This window comes from Orycteropus afer, unplaced genomic scaffold (genome assembly GCF_000298275.1).
Source record: "Orycteropus afer afer isolate SDZICR_OR568_19922 unplaced genomic scaffold, OryAfe1.0 scaffold00026, whole genome shotgun sequence".
Lineage (NCBI taxonomy): Eukaryota > Metazoa > Chordata > Mammalia > Tubulidentata > Orycteropodidae > Orycteropus > Orycteropus afer.
The window spans coordinates 15632704-15656529 of record NW_006921613.1 but is presented as its reverse complement, the minus strand read 5'-3'; the positions used below and the strand labels follow the sequence as shown (position 1 = coordinate 15656529).

The 23826-nt window shown below is 44.6% G+C and overlaps 1 protein-coding gene across 1 annotated transcript in view; it reads left to right on the top strand.

The window, feature by feature from the left end:
* Positions 1 to 8646, top strand: part of SORD (sorbitol dehydrogenase) — a 56638-nt gene extending 47992 nt beyond the window's left edge. Inside the window, exons 7-9 of the mRNA XM_007935229.2 lie at positions 1984 to 2159; positions 7501 to 7622; positions 8481 to 8646. Of these exons, the coding sequence (XP_007933420.1) occupies positions 1984 to 2159; positions 7501 to 7622; positions 8481 to 8646 (464 nt within the window). The remainder of the gene's footprint in view (positions 1 to 1983; positions 2160 to 7500; positions 7623 to 8480) is intronic.
* Positions 8647 to 23826: the final 15180 nt, after the last annotated feature.

Here is a 23826-nt window from a genome sequence, read left to right as displayed (position 1 = left end):
AAGGTTGGGCAATCCTACTTCCGTAGTGATACTGCCTCAGAAACCCAAGGAGGGGTCGCTATGAGTCGGGGCCGACTCGACGGCACATAACAACAACAACGGGGCAAAGAAGGTGTGTTTGTGTGTATGACATGAAGTGATAATGTGTGTTGGAAGGTGATATGTATATAAGAGGGTGTCTGAATATAAGGTAGGAGCTCTGGTAGTGTAGTGCCTAAGGCATTTGACTGCTAACCAGAAGGTAGGTGGTTCAAACTCACCAGCCACTTCTCAGAAGGAAAACTGGGCAATCTACTTCCATAAAGATTTACCACCTTGGAAACCCAAAAGGGGTCGCTATGAGTCAGAATCTACTTGATGGCAGTGAGTTTGGTTTTTTTTGGTGTGTAAGTTATGTGGTACGTGTGGGAGATCTGAAAGTATGTGTGTGTATGTGTATGTGTGAGGAGAAGGTATCTGTGAGAGAGAGAGTGTATGTGTGAGGAGAGGCATCTGTGAGTGTGTATATATGTGTATATAGGTATGTGGTAGAGTTGTGTGGTATATATGGAGATACGTGGGATTATACAGGGATGTGAGTATGTGTGTATGAGAGAGAGAAGATATCTATGAGTTTTGTGTGGGTAGCTATGTGGTTTGGATAGGGGTATGGATTATAGAGGAATAGAGAGAGAGTGTTTCACTGCTGTTCATAAAGAAGAGAGTGAGTCAGGGTTGTATTCTTTCACCATGCTTATTGAGTCTGTATGCTGAGCAAATAATCTGAGAGGCTGGACTATATGAAGAAGAATGTGGCATCAAGATCGGTGAAAGATTCATTAACAACCTGCAATATGCACACGATACAACCTTGCTTGCTGAAAGTGAAGATGATTTGAAGCACTTACTGATGAAGATTAAAAACTGCAGTATGGATTACACTTCAACATAAAGAAAGCAAAAATCCTCACAACTGGACCAATAAGTGGCATCACGATTAATGGAAAAAAAAATTGAGAAGTTGTCAAAGATTTCATATTACTTGGTTTCAAAATCAGCACCAATGGAAGCAGCAGTCAAGAAATCAGATGACATATTGCACTGGGCAAATCTGCTGCAAAAGACCTCTTTGAAGTGCTGAAGAGCAAAGATGTCTCTTTGAAGACTGTTGTTGTTGTTGTTGTTATGTGCCGTCGAGTCAGCCCTGACTCATAGCGACCCCTCCTTGGGTTTCCGAGGCAGTATCACTACGGAAGTAGGATTGCCCAACCTTCCTTCCGAGGAGTGGCTGGTGACTAAGGTGCCCCTAACCCAAGCCATGGTATTTTTAATAGCTTTATTTGCATCTAAAAGCTGGACAGAGAATAAGGAAGACTGAAGAAGAGTTGATGCTTTTAAGTTGTGGTGTTGGTAAAGAATACTAGAAGTACCATGGACTGCCAGAAGAACAAACAATTCTGTCCTGAAAGAAGTGCAGCCGGAATGCTCCTTGGAAGCGAGAATGGCCAGACTTTGTCTCACCTACTTTGGTCATGTTGTCTGAAGGGAACATTTCCTAGAGAAGGATATCATGCTTGCTAAAGCAGAGGGTCAGTCAGTGAAAAAAAGGGAAGAGCCTCAACAAGATTGATTGACACGGTGGCTGCAATGATGGGCTCACGCATAGTAAGAATTGTGAGGCTGGCGTAGGACTGGGCAGTGTTTCATTCTGTTGTACACAGGGTCACTATGATTTGGAGCTGACGCCACCAGCACCTAACAAGAACAGCATGAGAGGGAGAGAGAGAGAAAGAGAGAGAGAGAGAGTAAAAGGTATCTGTGAGATATCCATGTTTATGTGGAGATATGTAGTATGTATGGAAGCATGGGGTTGTAGAAGCATATGTGAAGCATACGTGTTGTGCTCAGAGCTTCATTGGCATCAAAACCTGTACCTCCATTTTATTTTCTCCCTAATCACCTATTCAGTTTCTCAGTTTGAAAAAAAATTTTGTTCAACTTTAGATCTGTCTGCCTCTCGGTTGTCCAAAGCCAAGGAAATTGGGGCAGATCTTATCCTCCAGATTTCCAAAGAGAGCCCTCAGGAAATTGCCAGTCAAGTGGAAGGTCTGCTGGGATGCAAGCCGGAAATCACCATCGAGTGCACAGGGGCAGAGGCTGCCATCCAGGCGGGCATCTATGTGAGTGGGATGAGGACACTAGGGTTGGTGGGCAGCTTTGGGGAATCTGTGAGTTAGTGAACAGAGTAGAAGTAAGGTTTTCTGACACCAAGCTTCCCCTCTGACTTGCTCTGTGAGCCAAAACAAAATTAATCTCTCTCCTTTATATTGTGATTTAGGTGAAGATTACAGAACAAATCAGTTTTCCATTCAACAATTCATACATATTTTGTTTCATTCCATTGATTGCAGTCCCCACAATGTAACGTCCTCATCCTGCTTCTTCCCTGTGTTTCTTATTTCTGTTCCTCCTTCTTTCTTATCCCTTCCTGACTTTTGAATTTTGTCTTTGGGCAGATGCTACTCTTTGACTCTTGAATGGCTGATTATTCTAAAGAATACATACTTCCCTAGTGTTATTGTTCACCTCATAGGTTTGTCTGTTGTTTTGCTGAAAGTTGAGCCACAAGGTTGAGTTCATTTCCAAGGTTGAAGGATGACTAAGGGCCATAATCTTGGGGGTTCCACCAGTCTCTATCTGACTAGTGAGTCTGGTCTTTTTTTTTTTTATGATTTTGAGTTTTGTTCCATATTTTTCTCCCACTTTATCCAGGACTTTTAATGTGATCCCTTTCAGAGCAGTTGGTAGTGGTAACTGGGGATCGTCTAGTTCTTTTGGTCTCAGGAGGCTGAGGTTTGCATGCTTGATTAGTCCTTTGGATTAATTGCTTTTGTGCATGTCTGATTTCCTTTATTCTTCTTTGCTCAGGACAAGGAGTCACCAGTAGTTGCACCTTAGATGGCCCCCACAAGTTTTTAAGTCCCCAGTAGCTATTGACCAAAGTAGGTTGTGGAACATTTTCTTTGTGGACTCTATTGTGCCAACTGACCTTGATGTTGCCCGAGACTATGGTCCTGAGCCCACAGGCCCAGCAATTCATTCCCTCAAGGTGTTTGGTTGTGGCTAAGAAGTTTGCATAACTTTGTCCCCTTTATGTTTTACTACATTCATAGATATATTGGTAACAAAAACAAAAACCCAACTTACTGCCGGCGAGTCAGATCTGACTCATAGCAACCCCTCCTTGGGTTTCCAAGGTGGTATCACTATGGAAGTAGATTGCCCAATCTTCCTTCTGAGGAGTGGCTGGTGGGTTTGAACCACCAGCCTTCTGGTTAGCAGTCAAATGCCTTAGGCACTATGCCACCAGAGCTCCTAGATATATTGGTAGTCTATGTAAATACATATATAGAAATATCCTCTGTCATAGACTAGAACCCTCATACACTATTAGTGGGATTGTAAAATAGTACAACCAATGTGGAAAACTGTATGGCGCTTCCTTAAAAAGTTGGAAGTAGAAATACCATATGATTCAGCAATCCCACCACTAGGTATATGTCCTACAGAATATAAGAGCTGTGACATGAACAAATATATGCACACCCATGTTCCCTTAAGCACTATTCACAATAGCAAAAAGTAGAAACAACCTAAATACCTATCAACAGATGAACAGATAAACCAACTATGGTATATACACACAATGGAATACTACACAATGTTAAAGAATACTGATTAATCTGTGAAACACCGCACAACATGGATGAACCTGGAGGACGTTATGCTGAGTGAAATTAGTGAATTTCAAAGGGACAAATACTGTATGAGTCCACCGTTGTACAAAGTCAAGAAAAGGTTTTCACACAAACAAACAGTCTTTCATGGTTACTAGGGGTGAGAAGGGAGCTCTGGTAGCATAGTGCCTAAGGCACTTGACTGCTAACCAGAAGGCTAATGGTTCAAACCCACCAGCCACTCCTCGGAAGGAAGGTTGGACAATCTACTTCCGTAGTGACACCACCTAGGAAACCCAAAGAGGGGTCACTATGAGTTGGGGCTGACTCGACAGCACATAACAACAACACAACAAGGGGTGAGAAGGGAAGGGAGGATAAATCACTAACTAGAAGATAGACACATATTAGCTTAAGTGAAGGGGAAGACAGTAAGGGAAAGATCACAAAATGATCTAGGCAGAGGAAGACAGTAGGAGGAGCAAGAGTTAAAGGCAACAGAGGTAAGTGCTGTTACATACACAAGCCTACAATAGCAGTAATAACAATAACCAGTGACTGGATATATAACTAGACACACAAGCTGAACAGGTGTGGGAAGGCGAATGAAACTGCACCCACAAACATATAGGTTGGACAAAACTAATCTCTTTGTCTTTGTTTTCTTATCTCTCTTGTAGAGATAGTAATACTTTATGTTCATTGGATTGTTGTAAAGTTCAAACAAGGACACTGAAAAAACACCTTTAGGATGAGGTAATTTTCATGATCATATTAATGATCGTAAAAGTAGTACTTCTGGCAAAAAGACCCACAGGAGAAACAGGGAACTGTGCATTGGCTGTGTGTGGGAAATCCCTTTCATGTTTTATTGAGGAAAACTGCAGTCTTTGAGACGTTTGTTAGTAAGTTATAGCCGTTAATTCAGTTAGTCACAAAGGTGAGGTGATTTTTCAGACTCACAGTTGATTACTGCTATCTCTTCTAGAACTGAGAACAGATAAGCTGCCCCTAACTAATTTGCTCATCATTGACTCCACCAGCAATTTCTGGGAAGTCAGCAAGGAGTTGGGGGAGTGGCATTGGCAGATCAAAGCATGAAGAAAACAGGGAGAAAGATCTGGAACCTAGTGAAATTAGTGAATTTCAAAAGAACAAATACTGTATGAGACCACTGTTGTAAAAAGGAACTCATAGGTTCCAAACCCTGCAGTGTGCTAGATCCTCTGTAAGGTACTTTATAAGCATGATGCCTCATCCTGCACAACAATCCTGGAAAGTACTTAACCATTTTCTACATTTTACAATGAGAGAGTCCTAGAGCACATCACTGCCTTGCCAGGCCCCAGTGCCTGAGATTTTCCTACTTGTGTCCTGCTGCTCAGGAGAGGAGGGGAAGGAGAAGACAAGGAGTCAGTGGCTAACTGTGCTGGGGGGAGAGACCAGGCTGGGAGAGCATCTGATAGCAGCTACCACTGGGCCTCCTGCCTCTGCCTCCTGTTCTGCTTCCCTACAGTAGCACAGGCTTCCTCTTTCCTTCTGAGTCATAGCTGGTTCATGTGTAAGGGTACTTTGCACCACAAAAGGCCTTCTGGGGAAAGCTGGTGCCTCAAGCTGGCCAAACCTCTTCCTACCTGGGCAACAGGGGCTGAGGAAGTGGTGAGAAGGAAGGAGGAGTAGGTGCTACTTCACCTGTCCTGATCTTCCACTTGAGTCAGCCAGCCCTCTCTTCCATTGTCAGTGGTCCCCATGTGGGAAGAGGTGAAGGGACACCAAATCTCAGAGGATTGATGCATCTGCATATGATCCATCTGCCCATAGTTTGTCTTGGGGACCTGCTGTGTACCCGGCTCTGTGCTGGGCAGTGTGAGAGCTATGACAACAAGTAAGGTATGTCCACTGTCTTCAAGCTGCTGACAGGTCAGTGACCCTACTCCACAGATAGGCACTATGAGCTGAGGGACCTGAAAGACATGGCTTCCAATGTGAGGCTTTCCTTCCCCTCCTGCCCTGCCCTGAGGACATTTGGAAACAGTTGGCATCTCTAGCTTTTGATAGTGGAAGCCTAGTTGACAGGCTACAGGAAGTAGGCATGGAGGTGAATGTGACGCCAGAGACCTTACTAGCCCCGAAGCTGATGGCCCTCCTGATGTGGAGAGTAAAACTATCATGCATGACAGATATTGCAGAATGCTATAGGCTGCTGTCTGCCAAGGGGCAGGCTAGGCGGAGGCACCATACAGGAACATAGCTGAGAATCACTTCCCTGTCAGGTTGTGACTGGACAGTGTTCATGAGGAGACGTGACAGATACTTTGGGACAGAATTGATGTCATCTCCTTGGTGCAGAGGTCACACCCACAAAACAGTGGTCAGGTAGTCCAGGCATTCCTTTGCCTGTGGTCAGCAAACTGCTGGCCTCTTGGCAGGTTGGGATGCCCAGTTTGATACTGCTTCTCATTACCTGGTAGAGAGGAATAGCTGATCTGATGAAAGACGGCGTTTCTTAGGAAATCTCTCAATAACAGTTTTCTATTGCTCGTTCCAACTTTAAACACATATACACACCAGGTTTTCCAACGAAGACAGCAATATTTTCTGGTTGGGAGATATTTTTCCCCTTACTGACAGTGTAGTGTATGTTTGCAGATAGTTTGTAAGTTACTTCAATAAAAACATAAAACGCTACACTTTGAACCCACACTGGTGTTGAGTGCCATTGTTGTTAATCCTTTAGCAACCCTACTAGGGAGGCATCATCAGAAGGGGCAGTCAGGAGTCACCTCCATACTGCCCAGACCCTGAATTCTGCCTCTTGCTCCCTGCATCACAGGCCCATCTCCATGGTGTATCCTTCACCTGGGAGGTACAAAGTGCTGGATGCCTGTTGGTAACTCCACTGCTCAGCGTTTAGAATGGTCCCAATTAGTGCTTGCCACTGATGATGACTATAATGGAAACTTCAAGTGAGTGTATTGTCCATTTTTCTGTCTGCTACAACATCCAGCACTGTGATCTCCAAAAGTCTCCAGAACAGGCATAATACCCTTGCAAAATTATGTGGAAATTGTCAAGAGAAATTTCACTGCCACCCTTGACCCTCTCCAAGGAGGGAATTGATAAGGTAGATGGATGTTCAAGGAAGACAAGATCATTTATGACTAATACTTTTGGGGTGAAAGTCTCTAGAACAGAAATATTTCTAAATGCCAGCCTGCATATTTAAAACTTTTGAAACCATGGTTTTCTAATAACCCTACCCATTTGTATAGGGCTTTGTAATTTTCTCATTTATCTCATTCTGGTGAGCTGATAGGCTGGTCCTTTTGAGATTTGACTAAAGTTTTTTTCTTGTAGAGGGCCACCCTAGAGGAGAAACAGGTGCTGAGACATGGAAATGACTGAAGCCAGTGTCTGGTACTGAATTAGTAAAGCTTTGAAAGGTACAGGGGCTTTAGAGATTAATTTTGTTTGTAAGGAAGATTTCCTGGGCTCTTTCCTGGGATGCTGTGGACAGTGGGAGATGTTTCCACTGTCCCTATTTCTCTGTTGGCAAGGTGTATCATCTCAGCATCTTTAAAGGACATAACATTTACTCTTTTGTTCCATTGAGTTTGCTCAAAATGTTGAAGAGTTCAGCAGTATAGAAAGAATCATTTTCTGCACTTGAGGCACTCATCTGATGCAGTCAGGAGGCATTTATGTGACTATAGTGTATTATCGGGAGTGGGAAGTCTACACTTTCTTATCTTCTGAGTTTTCTTGTTTTTTACTCCCTCTTCAGGCAACACGTTCTGGTGGGACCCTGGTGCTTGTGGGGTTGGGCCCCGAGATGATCACTGTGCCCCTGGTGCGTGCAGCAATCCGGGAAGTGGACATCAAGGGCGTGTTTCGATACTGCAACACGTAAGTGTTGTGGGTGAACCAGAGGTGGTGAGTGACCAGCCAGAGAAGGGCAGGCTCCACGTGGCATCTGGTACTGGGAGTCTCTACCTATTTATTCATGAGGGGCACTCCCTGACCACAGCGACAACCATGAGATATGATAGGGACCTAGAGAGAACAGTCAGTCCTGGTTAGAGAGTGGGAAGGCAAAGATGGCAGAGGGAGGTGAAGTGGTTAAAGAATGCTCTTGTTTGATGTCTACCACTCATCACCTCTCTCTTCCATTTTCTTAAGTGGCCAGATCTCCATTCTTCTTGGGAACAAGGAGGGCAAAAGTAAGAACTCGAGTCTATTGGCTTCTATTCCTGGGCCCCAGGGCCCATCCTGGGGAGTAAGAGGGTCTTTGTTCACCCTGCCCCATGTTCTGCAACCCCATCCTCTCCCCTCTGCAACATCCCCCCCAGCAGTGTCCCTTACTCCCAGCTGTAGTGTGTGCCTCCATTCCCTCAGCACAGCATGTGTTTTCCAGTTAACTCTGCCAAGCTAAGCTGCCAGTGGGTGGAACTGGATTATCCTGGGCTGCCTCCCTGAGGTTTATCTGCCTTTTCACATTGGCCTCTGTGTGCCTTATGCCTTAATGCTGAAAGAATTCTGAGCTTCGTGGAAGACATTGCAGAGTGGGCGCGTTTGGAAACAGGCTGTGTACCTCCAGATCACAAGTCATAAGGTCATTTCCTCCATTGTTGGTCTGTGAAATTGGCATTGCAGAATCACAGTGCTATGAATATATATGACCAACCTGGTGTTGTGCTTGGTAGTTTGGGGACCTGGCTGTTTCCCTCCTGAAGGTTAAATGTAATTGCTTGTCATCTTTTACAGGTGGCCGATGGCGATTTCAATGCTTGCATCCAAGTCTGTGAATGTTAAGCCTTTAGTCACCCATAGGTTTCCTCTGGAGAAAGCTCTGGAAGCCTTTGAAACATCCAGAAAGGGATTGGGGTTGAAAGTCATGCTGAAATGTGACCCCAGTGACCAGAATCCTTGATGTTAATTGGGCTCTGCCCTCATCCCCACCTTCTTAGCATTTCTGGGGCCAAGTGGCTGGGTTGGTGGGCTTTGATACAGAAGTTTCTCTTGAATGGTAAGAATAATTGAAATAATTCATTATGAACAGAGACCTTTACACAGAGGAAGAGATGTGCCTTAAAAACACAAGTAGGGATAGTTTGGGGGAACTCGTAACTGAATGAGCCATTCATGCTGAACAAAGTTCAGCAGACAGAGCAGTTTGGCAAGCAGGTGTCAGAAACTCCCCTTCTTCCTGGAGTGCCTTAGTTGAGCAAGGATGGGAGAATCTGCCCACTGAGTTCCTGGTTCCACCATGACTGTGGCCAGGTGGGGGTGGGGTGAATTACGAGGACACAGCTCCATCAAGACTTAACTGTCCCAAAGCTGGTTTTCATGAAAATCTGCAATTTAGGGTCTGGGATAGGAGGTGGCCAGCAATTTTAGTTTAGAGCACAGTGTTTCTGGAAATAAGGGCTATTTGATTTCTTGATAAAAGGAGATAAGGAAAGAGATTGACCTTTCTAAGATCATTTTAAAACCAATCAAACAAATAAAAACCGAATGCCATGTGAGGTCAGACCTGCTTACATACCCCAAATGTAGAAATCATCAATAGGCTTCTCATTTCTGCTTTAACATTGCCACTTTAACTCCTAAGAATTCTGCCTAATTTAATTTGTACCCTCACCCTAGGCAAACTAAATCAGGGGCAGCCACTGCAGGCTCCCTTGTCCATAGGCAACCAGGAGAGTCCTATCTAAGAACAGTCCGGGAGACCTTAAATCATGACTTGAACTAGTCCAGCAGGGTTTGATCAATGCTCCTGGCTTTTCCATCCTGTAGGATTAGCCTCCCCTTCTAGGCTCACTCTCGGACTCTTTGATGATGATTGGACAATTCCCCTTAATTCTGATTATTTTAAACAAAACCTTTCCCTTCTCATAACTAGGAAGACTTTTGGTATTTTTTTGTCTGTCTGAATGAAATCTCTGAATCCTGTGCCCGGTACTAGGATAAATCTTAATTGTGGGTTTTCTGTATAAGGTTTGGATCTAAATCACCTTATGTCTATTTGTGACTCTGAGATTGCGAATCAAAAATGAGGATATAATAGCAGTGACATAATTTGGTCTGCACCCTTTAATCTCTCACTTTACCTGTGGGTGGAGGAGAGGTTTGAAAGGTTCTGGTGTTCTCGTGATGGGTAAGGCTATGATCTGAGTCTGGAATTCCTCAAACTGCCTCAGGTAATAAATTCTGCCAGTGACTACTGCTGCCTCTGTGTAGGGAAGAATGGACACGTTACCCATTTCATAGAAGGCACGGGATTTTCAAAGGTGACACATTTTCTGCATCGACTACAGTTTTATTGACTGCCAGAAATTTATATTAATGATGCATAGTCCTCACAGGAGGCCAAATACACATGGAAAAGATGAAGTCAGGCAATTTGCTCCGGGTCACACACTGCTTTTATTCTCTCCTGTAATCTCTGAAGGAGGGTGGGGTCTGGAGACATGCACATACTTGGGCTTTCCTCTCTTGAGTCCTATTTGGCTAAGGCCAGCCTCACCAGTCACTGTCGTCGAGTTGGATCCGACTCATAGCGACCTCTCCTTGGGTTTCTGAGACAGTATCTCTACAGAAGTAGATTGCCCAACCTTCCTTCCAGCTGCCTCTTTTCAAAACTCTCCTTCTAGCTCAGGAGTTTCTTTAACAGAGAATGAAAAGGCTTCATTTCCCTTTCTAGAGAGACAATAAAAATACCCCCTGACAATAAAATGCCCCTGTGTTAAACTCACAACCTCTTTTCCTCCAATTGTGATTTGATGGAGGGAGTCCACTGATCCTGAAAAGGACTTAGGAGCTGCAGAAGGGACACCAAGAAAGTGTCTTATTTCACAACCCTGTTTGAGTCCGGATCTAAGCTAATGTCTTTGAGCCTTGTTTGTTAAATGGGCTCAATGATGACTGCCTCAGGGCAATTATGATGAGTGAATGGGCGAATTAAAAACAGCAGTTCAGGGTGTTCTTCCATTCAAATTCCCCTGCAGCTTTCAGGCTCCCTTGGTGTTTCACAGCTTCCCCAGCCAGGGCAAGAAGGGCCGCGGGAGAGAAAATGGTAGGTGGTAGGTGCTGGCTGCTCAGTGAGTCCCAGGATGGTGACGGGAGTCCCAGTCAGTATTAGTGAGCTGATAGAGGGGCTCCATGCCCTTTGCATCCTTACTGAAATGTTCCTTCCACTGCTTGGAAGGGGTTGTAGGAAGCCTGCAATTCATTCCCTCCACCATCCCTTCCTTCACTCAAACCAAAAATAAAATCCGCTGCCATTGAGTTGATTCTGACTCATAGTGACCCCCATTGGGTTTCCAAGGCTGTAAAGCTTTATGGAGTTTCATCTTTCAGGAACAGCTGATGGGTTCAAACTACTGACTTTTTGGTTAGCAGCCAAATGCCTTAACCACTACACCACCGGAGTTCCTTCCACCTTCACTAAAACACAATAAATATTGATTGACTTGAGTGAATCAGTCCCGGAACCAGGAATATAAATTCCCCATGAGTTCCCTAACCTTGGTAGGCCCAGCAGCCTTTGTATACTCTGTCACCAGTGCCTGGCACCTGATTCGTTTTCAGTCAACAGGAGGACCCCACCCAGCCGGCGTTCCTAGACTAGAGTGGGGTGGGGTGTGAGGGTGGGGAGCTGGGAAGAAGGGCCCCAGCAGGAAGCCTAGAGGATGGGGGAATAGGTTTCCATATAACCCCACAGGAGATAGGGGACATGCTGGGTTCTCTGACAACTCCCTCTTGCAGTTCACCTTTGGCCTTAGTGGATGTGGATGTAAAGTCACTACTCTTGGACTCCTAGTACTTGGTTCTTTGACTTTCTTCCCCCATTCCTGTTTTGCTCCCTTTGGGAAAGCAAAGGCCAGTGGGGAAGTTGGTAGGGCCAGAGGTGGCAGAATTTATTAGATATTTGCCTTTCTCCAGAACTCTCCCCTGCCCATGATTTCAGCCAAAAGACTGGGAAACAACACCCCATCTTGCCTTGGCAACCAGCCAGGATCTAGGCTGGGCCTGGCTATGGTGGTGAGGCTTAGTCAAGCCCACATCCCTGGGTGGGAGGCAGGTTTCCACTCCCCCCTTCTATATCCTGGGGTCACTGGGGACTCATGGATGGAGCTGGACGGAGAAGGGACCACAGTAAAATGGCTTGGCTAGAAGCTTATCACCTGAGTGAAGTAATTCAATGACAGCGAATGGTACGCTTAAAAGTGGTTAAAATGGCCAATTTTATGTTATGTATATTTTACCACAATTAAAGGAAAAGAGGGCATCACCTTGTGCTCTGTGGTCTCAGACTCCCAGGTGTGGGCCTGGGGATGTCTGGCCCATCTCTTATTCATTACTGGGAGCCACTGATTGGCCCACCTGTGCTCCACACAGGACTGGAGCCAGAATCAGCCTGGTGGAGGGTGGGGGTGGGGAGAAGGATGCCCCATCAGTGCCACTGCCCCTGCAGAGAGGTGGGCTTGGACCAGATGGTGCCTTCCAGCTCTGTGAGGTAGGATGAACCTGCTCTGGGTCCAACACCACTGCAGTGGGGTAGGGGCAGCTCCCTTTGGACCAGCTCCAGCCTTCAGGTCCTTTGGGTCCTGCCCTGACCTCACAGGCTCTGTGTACTTAAGACCACTGGCAACCATCCCACTCAGGCCTCCCCTTTCCTGTTGTCTCCCCACAGGCCTGCCTCAGCAGCCCCTCCCTGGCAGAAATCCAAAAAGACTCCTCAGCTGGCCTGAGACAACAGCTGGCCTGAGAAGTGCCCTGACTTCCCTCTCTTTACCAAGAGCACCTCTGGCCTGGGAGATACAGTAGCTGTATTTTCCCTTATCATACAAGTCTATACATTGTAACTAATAATAATCGGGCAGATAAGTAAAGAGAAAGCCATAATCTAGTCTCCAAGATTATTAATATGTTAAAGCATTTCCTTCCAGCTTTCCCCTATGAATTTCTATACACAAAAAAACATGTACATATATTTAGAAACATAAAGAGAAAATGTACTTTACATACTTTTTTTCCATTTTCACACATACATACTTTAGTTTGTATCTCTAACACATAAGGATTTTTCTTTTAGAACACACCCATGATGCCATATTATTATATCTAACAAAATTAATAATTCCTTAATAATTGGATATTGATATTATTTAATAATCTATGTCTCATTTTCCCTAATTTTCTGAAAAAGGAGAACAAAACTAAAGCCAAAAACTTTTTATTCTTAGTTTGAATCAGGATCTAAACATGTTGCCTGTGATTGACATGTCTCTTAAATCTTCTATTGTCATTTCTTCTCCATTTTTGTTTAAATGCAGTGATTATGTTGAATTTGGTAATTTATCCTCTATGTATTGTTTTACAAACCTGTTTATTTAATAAATTGTTAAATTTCTTTCTATGTCAGTAATTATGCACATCAGCATTTTTAATCACCATATCCCATATGGGTATATTAGCATTTATGAAGCAAATGCTTACATGGGTAGATCACAGCCTTTTGCCCTTATGATAAAGTTGAAATGTCCATCCTTGTGCATACATCCTTGTATTCTTATTATTTTCTGTAGTTACCTTTTAGAATGAAAATAGCTGGGTTGAAGGGTATGTACACTTTAATGGTGATCTGGTTGGACAAGAAAACAGAGTGTTGATATTGAGACTTAAGAAATCTAAGACGGGGATGCCCCGGGCCATGTATCATGTGGGAAGACACAGGATCTGGGGAGTTATTGGGGCCTGCTGCACATAGGACCTGGTGAGAAGCTTTTCGTTCTCTGGCTTCAGGCCAGTCTTGAGAAAGCTTGGGCCTCACCATCTGTTTTGGTTATCTAGTGTTACTATAACAGAAAGTACCACAAAAATGGATGGCTTTAACAAACAGAGATTTATGCTCTTACACCTTTGGTTGGTTGTTGGTATGTGCTGTCGAGTCGGACCTGACTCATAGCGACCCCTCCTTGGGTTTCCAAGGCAGTATCACTATGGAAGTAGATTGCCCCATCTTCCTCCCAAGGAGTGGCTGGTGGGTTTGAACCGCCAGCCTTCTGGTTAGCAGTCAAGTGCCTTAGGCACTATGCTACCAGAGCTTAGGAGGCTAGAAATCCAAGTTCAAAGTGCCAGCTCTAGGGTCTGAGTGAAGGCCTTTCGACCTTGGGCTTCAGCTCTGCCTCTTGCTTCCAGCCCACTGGAGCTAGAGGTGTCTCTTTACTCAGGCAGTTGCTGGCTATTGAGGCTGACAAATCCAAGGTCGACAAATAAAATGGCATAGTCCCAAGATTGTTAAGCAACACAGCAGGCCACTCATTCAAGTCCAGGAACAGTTCCAAGATCAGTAGGCAACATGGCAGGCTGTTGAATGAAGACTTGGCCACATGTAGGGTCAAAGTGTGCTAGAGACCTTTCCCAAAGCTACTACTTATATGCTGGAAGCAGACTACATCCCTAAGGCAGCTGCTCCAGTAGATTCCACCATGGAGTTGATTACCAGTCTCATCATGGGGAATAACTACATCTGAGAACCCAACCACTCAAAACCTGGCCCAGCCAAGTTGATACACAACCTTAACTGCCACGCCATCCATAAACTTGGACAGATCACATCATTTCCCTGGGCTTCAGTTTCTTTATTAGTACAATCAGGGTCACTTCCAGCTCCCTGACTACTTTCAGGACCATGACAACAAACAGCTCCCCTAAAGGTCTGGCATAGGATTCATTAGGGAACTGTGACTGGGTTATTGTGGAACAAGTGACTGTCAATAAACTTATTTGATTCCCACCTCAATGCCAGGAGCCTCTGAATACCATTCACCAAACTTTAATGAGCCCCTGAGGGGACAAGGGAGTGGTATGTGTAGAATGTTCCTTTCTAGCTCTGGCCTCTTTAATTTTGTGAAAATCCATGTGACATAAAATGAATTGGGATAGTTATTAAGATGCACATCTTGGATTCTCAGACCCCAAGCAACTTGGCAATTTGTAGGACTCTTGAACTTTGTCTTCTGATTGAATGATTCAAATACAATTGTCATGTTGTTGTTATTATGTGCCATCGAGTCAGACCTGACTCATAGCAACCCCTCCTTAGGTTTCTGAGGTGGTATCACTGCAGAAGTAGGTTGCCTAACCTTCCTTCTGAGGAGTAGCTGGTGAGTTTGAACTGCCAGCGTTCTGGTAGGCAGTCAAATAAATGCCTTAGGCACTATGCTACCAGAGCTCCTACAGTTGTCATACTGCTATTTTAGTCTCTTGTTATATATTTAATGTCGTATGTATACAGTTTAACAATATGGATTTTCAGGTGTGTTTACGTATTTGTTTATGCTCTCTGGTTTCAGGAAAACCAGTGATTCATCTCCCTTGTCACTCATTATATGGAGTAGGCTGAACCTGCCAGCACTGACAATATCAAGGATTGATAATTCTTAGGAATTTCTTTCTAGACAAATTGTCAGTAAGCAGATACAGGCCAACATGTGAGCTAAGAGAGCGAATGAGGAAAATGCTGAGAGCTCAAGGAATTAGTAATCCAGGGCAGGGTGAAACAAGTGACTCAGCTGTGACCTTTAGGGGCTGGGGCTGCTCATTCTGGAAGCAGCTATACTTTCAGTACAGCACAGGGACAGAGATGCTCCAGTCTGAGCTCTCCTGGGCCAGCCCAAAACTTGGCTTCTTCTGGTACCAGGTACTGGCATCTTGGTGCACACTCAACAAAACTAGGACCCAGGGAGGCCATTGCTCTTTTCGTTGAGAAAGAGCTGTACTGCCTTCTCCCAGAGTGGGACTCCAGAGGGAATGATGCTTCCAAGACAAGCATTGCTGGGGTGGTTGGCTGGGGAAGAGTTTTTATCATCCAGTTTGTTTATTGCTTTGAAATTTTGGTTTGTGGAGAAAAAGCTCACTTCCATTTGGAAAAGAAAAGAAAGAGACAAGTGGAATGTTTTGGGCCCTTTCTGGTAAGACAGAGGTGTGTACATATTAAGCTACTATTTCCTTATGACCTTGGGCAACTCATTAACTTCTTTGAGTCTCAGGTTTCTCGTCATTAAAAAGGGAAAAATAATACCCAACTCAGGGTTGTCCTAAGGGCTGATAAAGATTTTGAAGTTCTTAGCATGGTGAATGGCACTACAGTTTTGCTTAATAAGTGCTCATGCCTCTACCATTCCCTCATCAAGTTTTACCTCTTCATCTGTTAAATGAGAGGGGTGGATGATCCCAAGACTTTTCCAGCTCTGATCTCTGAGTCTGCAAAGGTCCTTGGAAGTATGTGGGAAAATCCCAGGTTGGCAGAAGAGGGTTCAGTTTAGCTATGACCCAGCCCCCCAGCTCTTCTTCCATAACCCAGTCAGGGCCAGGGAGATTTCACCAGCCTGAAGACAAGACAGGGAGAACTTGGGACCAGGTAACCACATGCAGGAGCTGGCACTTACCTCGTGTTCTGCTCTGCTCCTTATGACCACCCAGAGTGGCCCCTAGGCCCAGGAGCCCTGAATGGTTGGCCGTTACTGCACAGCGACTCTCAAGAAGCCATGACCATGCCTCATACCTGTATTGTGGAGGTATCCTCCACCAGCTGGCACAGCAACTAGCACACATAGAAGGAGCTCTGAAAATGTCTGTGGCCTCCTGAGCAGCCTCTCTGAGCTCTAGGCCGTTCCCATCCTGCTGATCAGCTTATGCCAACCCCGGAACAGCCGGTAGTCCTCAGTGAGACAGCCTAAATACTTGATTTATTACATAGTAGGGAGCGCCAAGCCCCAAGGACTAGGAGGGCATGTCCAGAGTCTACAGCAAGAGGAGGGCTTACCTGGGCCTAGAACTCTCAGCCCCAGGGACCCATCAGAGACAACTTAGGGTCCAAATATGATGGGGCAACTGAGTTGGGTCTCACTAAGGGGTAAGGAGTGGAACAAGCTGCCCCCTCCAGACTTCTTTGCCTTTAAGGAAGGTTCTGGGGGACCCAGTGATGTGATAAAAACATTGGACCAGAGGCAGAATCCTGGGTTCTGGGCCCAGTCCCCCACTAATTTTGGAAGCATCAATTTGTGTGTCCTCTTGGGCATCTATATTGGGTCAGCCAAACCTCTCTCATAGTATTCTTGCCATCTTCACAATATAACACTGAGTGCTGTGAAAAAGAATGAAGGAATAATCACAACATGCAACCTCTTTCTGAGAACTCGCTATATCTTAACTCATTTAACCCTCACAGTAACTCTATGAGGTCAGTATCATTACCCTGTCCCTTTTAAGGCTGAAAAAACTAAAGCACAGAGAGATGATATAATTTGCCCCAAATCTTCCCGCATGTACATACATATGTTTGAACATGTGCAGAAAAAAATTCTAGAGGGAAAATTACCAAATTCTTAACAGTAATTAATTCTGTGGAGGAGTTTTTTGGAGAGTTTGTTTTGTCTTGTTTGAGGGTGTTTTAATTTCCTACTGCTGGTTGAGCAAACTTAGTGGTTTTAAAAATACACATTTATTATCTTACAGTTCTAGAGGTCAGAAGTCTGAAATGGGTTGTACTGGGCTGAAATCAAGGTATCGACAGGCTCTGGAGGCTCTGAAAATCCTTTTCTTTGCCTTTTCCACCTTCTAGAGACCACGTTGTCTCGTAGCCTCTTCCCCCACCTTCACAGTCAGCTGACTCTGACACCTTCTTCCTCTGACTGTGACCCTCTTGCTCCCTTTGTATGAGGACCCTTGTGGTTACATTGGGCCTGTATCATTCAGGATCTTTAACTTAATCACATTTGCAAAAGCCCTTTGGGCATATAAAGTAACTTTCACAGGTTCTGGAGATTAGGATGTAGATATATTTGAGGACTCATTATTCTGTCTATAGATAGTGGATGAAGAGTTAAGGGGGATTTTCATTATTTTACTATATAAATTCCTGTGTTGCTTGACACTTTTATTAAAACACCATGATCATGTCACCTAATCAAGTCATTCACTCTTCAAATGCAGAATATTATTCTATCCAGCTGGCAATGTGGGCTGGGAAGGCAGAGGACACTTTTCATTCCCAGGAACAATGGGAAGGAGAGAACTCCATCCTGCTAAGAGCTCATACCCCAGCATTGCCCTGTCACAATGCCAACCATGCCGACCCATGCCAAACAGACTACTGGTCAGCCTTGGCAGGGTGATCTGTTATGTCATGGGCCTCACTGGCCAATTGTGAGGCCCTAAGGACAGTGGGATGATGCAAATGCTGGTTCCAAGACGTCAGTTATTTGCATAGTTCAGCCATGAGGCTTCATTCTTGTGCTCTCTCTCAGTCTTTTTAACGAGAACCATCTATTTTATCTCATGACAGAGTAACTTCCCACAGTGGGGTGGTACTTGATGCTTCTCTTCAGTTCTCACATGTCTGCATCTATTGGTCTCAGTCATATTTTGTGGGCTTTATGTCACTGAGTTCTGTTTTTTAATCAAGTCAATAACTCTTCTATTTTCAGAGGAATTCAGCTTCTCATTGTGGCTACGGTTATAATGTCCATGCCTCCATCACCCCTTGAACCTTCCTTTGTTATTTTTTCCTTTTGCTTTCATTCCCCCTGTATGTGGTTTCTGTAGGGGACTTTGTGTTTTCTGGGTCCTTTTAAATCACATCAGCAGAAAATCTTATCTTAGCTTTCTAGTTTTTAAAACAGGCTTTTACCAGGAGAAGCTTTAATGGAATATATATGTTTATATATAATCAGCCTTACTTGTTCAAGTAATTTCTTTTAGAAGGATCAGCATGAGGCTTGTCCCTATGAAGCAGAGGTCAAAGATGTCCCAAATGTCCAGTTTTTCCAAACTGCTGTACTATGCCATCATCTGTAACATCACCTCTTCTTCCTCCCCTCAGTACTCTTCGTTCTTAGAGTTCCACGTTTCACTGTAACGTCTCACAAAACTCACAGACTGCCACAGTAATGGCTTACATGGTTGTTGGAGGCTAGCAAGTCCCAGGTGGGTGGATCAGGCATCTGTCTGGAGGATTCTCCTCACTCATGTGGTTGCAGGGGCTGACAAACCCAAATCAGCAGGTCAGACGGCTGGCTGCTGTCTCGAGTCCCAAGAACTGGGGGTGAGATGATGACCAACCAGATGCAGGATACAGAGCAAGAGCAAACTTTGCCAGGTCACTCACATATATACCCTCAAGGAAACTAAGTGTGGTGACTTGAGTCACACGCCCTAGCAAGGCAGGACTCAAGATGCATCCCACCCTAATCCTGTCTTATCAATGCAACAGGCATCTCACCCCAAAATGGGGCCATAACGACAGGCATATAGAGGCTAGGATTTACAATACATCACAAAATGGAGTACTATGGCTAGAAGGGCTATATTAAGCAATTCACTGCTCTGCAGGCCACCTCCTGTGTCTTCTAGCCATAGGTCCTTTCATACTTGAAGGATTAACTTGCCCCTCCAATCATTTTACCTATCTCAAACAGTCATTAACAATTAGTCCTTCAGTAGGGCAAAGAGTCTTAAGGGTGAGGTTACTCAAGTACTAGCCATTCAGGTCTGCTGCAGGTGGCCGTCTGGTCTGGTCAGGTACTCCAGCAGTTTGTCTCATCTTCACCAGAACTAGATGGTGCCTAGCTACTGCTGTCAACCACTCAGAGGGCAATCAGTGCGGGAGAGAGTGGGAGAACAATCTGGAAAAAAACTCAAAATCATAAAAAAAGAAAGAAAGAAAAGACCAGGTTTGCTGGTCTGGTAGAGCCTGGTGAGGCCCCTGAGATTATGGCCCCTACTCACCCTTCAGGTTTGGAACTGAACTCACTCCTGTGGCTTCCAGGCAAACAATAGACAGGTATATGGGGTGAAGATTTATATCAGGTAGATACACTCCTTGGAGTGATCAAGGATGGGAGAATAGAAGGGCAGTATTTGCACAGGGAGACAGTTTGGAGGGTGGGAGGGTGGGGGAGGCAGGAGTGCATGGAAGGGAAGGACACAGGGAAGCGGTAACCATGGGGAGGAAGCGTTACATTGTGGGGAATTGCAGTCCATGTCATGAAACAGAATATGTATGAATTGCTGTATAGAAAATAAATATGCTCTGTACACTTTCACCCAAATCACAATAAAAATTAAAAAAAAAAAAGTTTGTCTCATCATCACCCATTCTGGCCTCTGATAAAATATAACTGAGAGAAGATTATTCTCTTGCTTTGAGTCTCTCTTTAGGTATCAGCATAGTGTTAGATTTCCCCCGCTGCATAACCTATTTATGCATTCCTTTACTTTCAGCTATTTTTAATCCTTCCTTCCATTTGTCATTTATTTCCCCCCCAAATTTTCCACCTTGGGAAGGGATGTCAGGTTCAGCTGCTGTGCCAGTCCAGATTTCTAGTAGCAAGACCAGTCTAGCAAGTACTTCTCCCTTAGTCCACTACCATTCATGTTGGGTGGGGTTACATAGGTACTACACTTGTGGGCTATCTTGACCACTGGGCAGTACAGCAGGATTCACTGTCAACCCCAATTTTGCCAGATGTGGGGAAGGTACTGTTCTTGTTACCTAGTACTGCTCTGACAGGTATATACCACAAATGGGATGACCCTAACAAATAAGAGTTTATTCTTACAGTTTGAAGGCTTTAGGTCCGAGTTCAAAGTGCCAGGCTCTAGGCGCTGGGTGAAAGTCCCTCAACCTTGGGCTTCAGCTCCACCTCCTGCTCCTGGCCCACTGAAGCTAGAGTTTTTCTTCACTCAGACAGCTGCTGGCTGCTGAGGCTGACAACCTAAGGTTGACAAGTAAAAGGCACACTCCCAATGTTACCAAACCACAACAGCAGGCCATTAATTCAAGGCTATTGAAAGTCTCAAGGTCAGCAGAGCATGGCAGGCTGCTGAACAAGGGCACAGCTACATACAGGGTTCAAGCCTGCCATAAGCCAAAGACCATTCCCAAAGCTATTTCTTATATAGGAGAAGCAGACCATATACCCAAAGCAGCTACTCAGCTGCTCCAGTAGGTTCCACCATGGAGTTAATTACCAAGCTCACCATGGGGAATAACTACATTCAGCAGCCCAGCCACTCAACCAGGCCCAGACAAGTTGACAAACTTAACCACCACAGGTACATTCCATACCATCAGGCCCTTCAGAATTATGGCATACAAGTTTAGGGGTATAGTTACAGTCTCTCACTTAGGTATCACCCCTGCCTTCAGCACATGCAGATGCATCCTGGGTTCTGGGTCCTGGGTTCTGAGTCCTGGGACCACAGCTTCTGGCAGGAAAAATGCAATTTCAGGTATTGTGGGGAAGAATTGTGGCACCAGTCTCCTCCCTCATCTCATCTTCCACAAATTCCCCAAAGAAGTGTAGGATATGTCCAGTGGTGATCTTCCCTTTGCCTCACTCATGTTGAGTGTGAGCACACACTTATGAAGGTGTATGAGCCAGCCCTTCATGCCTTTATCTCCCATTTTAGATACCAAATATTTCAACTACCCATTCCAATTCTCTATCAAACCATTACTCTGAGGATGGTATGCAATATGGTGTATCCATTTAATATGATATTTCTTGGCTCACTGATGCACCCTATGGACTATAAAGTGTGTTCCTTGGTCTAAAGAAATATAACTTGGTCTGTGGAAATACAACTTGTACAAATTGATATAGTATCTTTTGTTCCAATCTTCCCCCTTTCTTTTTAATTGTGCTTTGTGTGCAAATTTACAAAGCAGATTTGTTTTATATTCAATAGTTCATGCACATTTAATTTCATAGCCCTGATTACTATCCCCAACTGTAAAAAACTCTCCTCCCCTTCCTCCCTGTGACTATCTCCTCCCTGTGCCCTTCTTATCTATGCATTCCTGTCTGTCCAAGTTTCCCTGTATGTGAATGCTGCCCCTTTGAGGTCTCATGGTTGATTGATCTAAGGGCTGCATCTCCATAGGTAGATGGGTGCATCTCCCTGGGGTAGGTGTTCTGCATGTAGCTCTTTCTACTGTTGGGCTGAAAGCCAATCCATGGAATTTAGTCCAGTTCCAGGACTGAAGGATAACCCAGGGCCATAGTCTCAGGGGTTCCACCATTCTCTCTCTGACCAGTGGTTCTGGTCATTTTTTTGTGTTTCTGAATTTTGTTCCACATTTTTCTTCTCACTCTAACCAGAATCTCCAATTTTTATCCCTTTCTGAGTGGTTTTGTTCCAATCTTTTAGTGGTGGTCTTGGTATTTGCATCTGTCACAGGATATGCAAAGCCTAGTCCAGAGTAAGTATCTATTCCTGTGAAAACCCATTTGTAGCCACCTGGTGCCATTGGCATCATGGGTCCAATATAATCAAACTGCCAGCTCCCCACTACCCAGTAAATCTGCCCCATAGTCATCTGCAACCTCTGTCCTTCTTGCTGACAGAGCAGTCCTTGTTGGCATATTGTGCCTCAGAGGGTGCAAGAGAGATGTGCCTAGATTCAACCCATCTCTGCATTGTTGCAGCACCCCCATACCTACTCATTTCATGAACCCAATTGGCCACCTCAAGAAAGTGTACATGTCCACTTGCTGACTCCAATCTCCTTCCAATCCAGGAAGGGGATTCTTCTGACAGACATTGACATGGCCTACTCTAATGTGCTCTCTGAATTCCCAGAGTGCTTTCCACAGGTACATGCCCCAAACAGGTATCCCCATAATAGTCCAATTTTCATTGCCCATTTGAGTGACCATGTAGCCAGGCATTGGTGACTGTCCATGAATCAGTACAAATCCAAATATGTGTGCTCTCACCAGTCCCCAATTCTTCCATGATAGCTAGGAAGACAGCATACACTTAAGCCCATTGAACTGATCTGTTCTTACCTTCTTCAATCAGGGTCTTTCTATCTGCTGGTCTTAATGAAGCAGCTTTCCACATCAAACATTGCCCATGTACCCAGGAAGTGCCATCTGTGAACCAAGCAGCCTTCTTCTGGTCAGCAGAAAGTTGTTAATATGGCACTGTCCATGTAGCAATGGACTCTGGAAGCTTCTCAGGTGGTTCCAGGATAGGACTTATGGAAAAAGAGGCTACCTGCTTGTGGATATGGTGGGTGCCTCCCTCCATTCCTCCAGTAGCTCATTCCTGTATAAACAATTTCCATTTTATTATGGAACTGTTTTGCCCACTACCTTCCTTATTAGAGTGTTTCTCTGACATCACCCAAGATGTTATAGGTTTTTCAGGACCACCCATCACTGAACCAATCTCAATCAATGACCAATAGCAGGCAAGTAATTGCCTTTCAACTGGTGTGTATAGTCCTGCAACTTCTGGAAACTTTCTAGTCCAGAATCCCAATGGTTGACATAGGCTCCTATTCTCAGGCTTTTGCCATAAGCTCCTGTCTCATAAGCACATGTAGCAGACGCTTCTAAAATCATGTCTGAATGTGGGTCTTAAGCGTCTAAGGCAAGGAGAGTGAGACTGCTTTCTGTATTTCAGACGTGGCCTGTTGTTGCTCAGGCCCCCATTCAAATGCAATTTTCTTCCAAGTGGTTTTATGGATGGGAGCCAGCAATATTCCCAGATGTGGAATATGCATTCTCCAAAATCCAAATAGACCAATCAAATGTTGGGTCTCCTTCTTAGTTGTAGGGGTAGATAGTGACAGCAACTTATTCTTGGTTGCCTGTGGAATGTCATGGGTGGCTCCTACCCAAGTTATATCCAAGAATTTCTCCATTTGGACAGGGCCCTGGATTTTTGTTGGATTTATTAACCAGCCTCTGTTGTTCATGTGGGCCACCACTGTTTTCAAATCTGCCCTAGCCTGTTCTTCTGTGTTTGATATTAACATAATATCATCAATGTAATGTATTACCATACTTGAAATCTGCACCATGGCCAAATCTTTTCTAATCAAACCATGACAGTAAGCTGGTGAATTCAAATAATTCTGTGGCAAAACATTGAAAGTATATTGAGATCCTTCCCATGTGAAGGAGCTCTGGTAGCATAGTGCCTAAGACACTTGATTGCTAACCAGAAGGCTGGAGGTTCAAACCCACCAGCCACTCCTCGGAAAGGAGGTTGGGCAATCTACTCCCATAGTGATACTGCCTCAGAA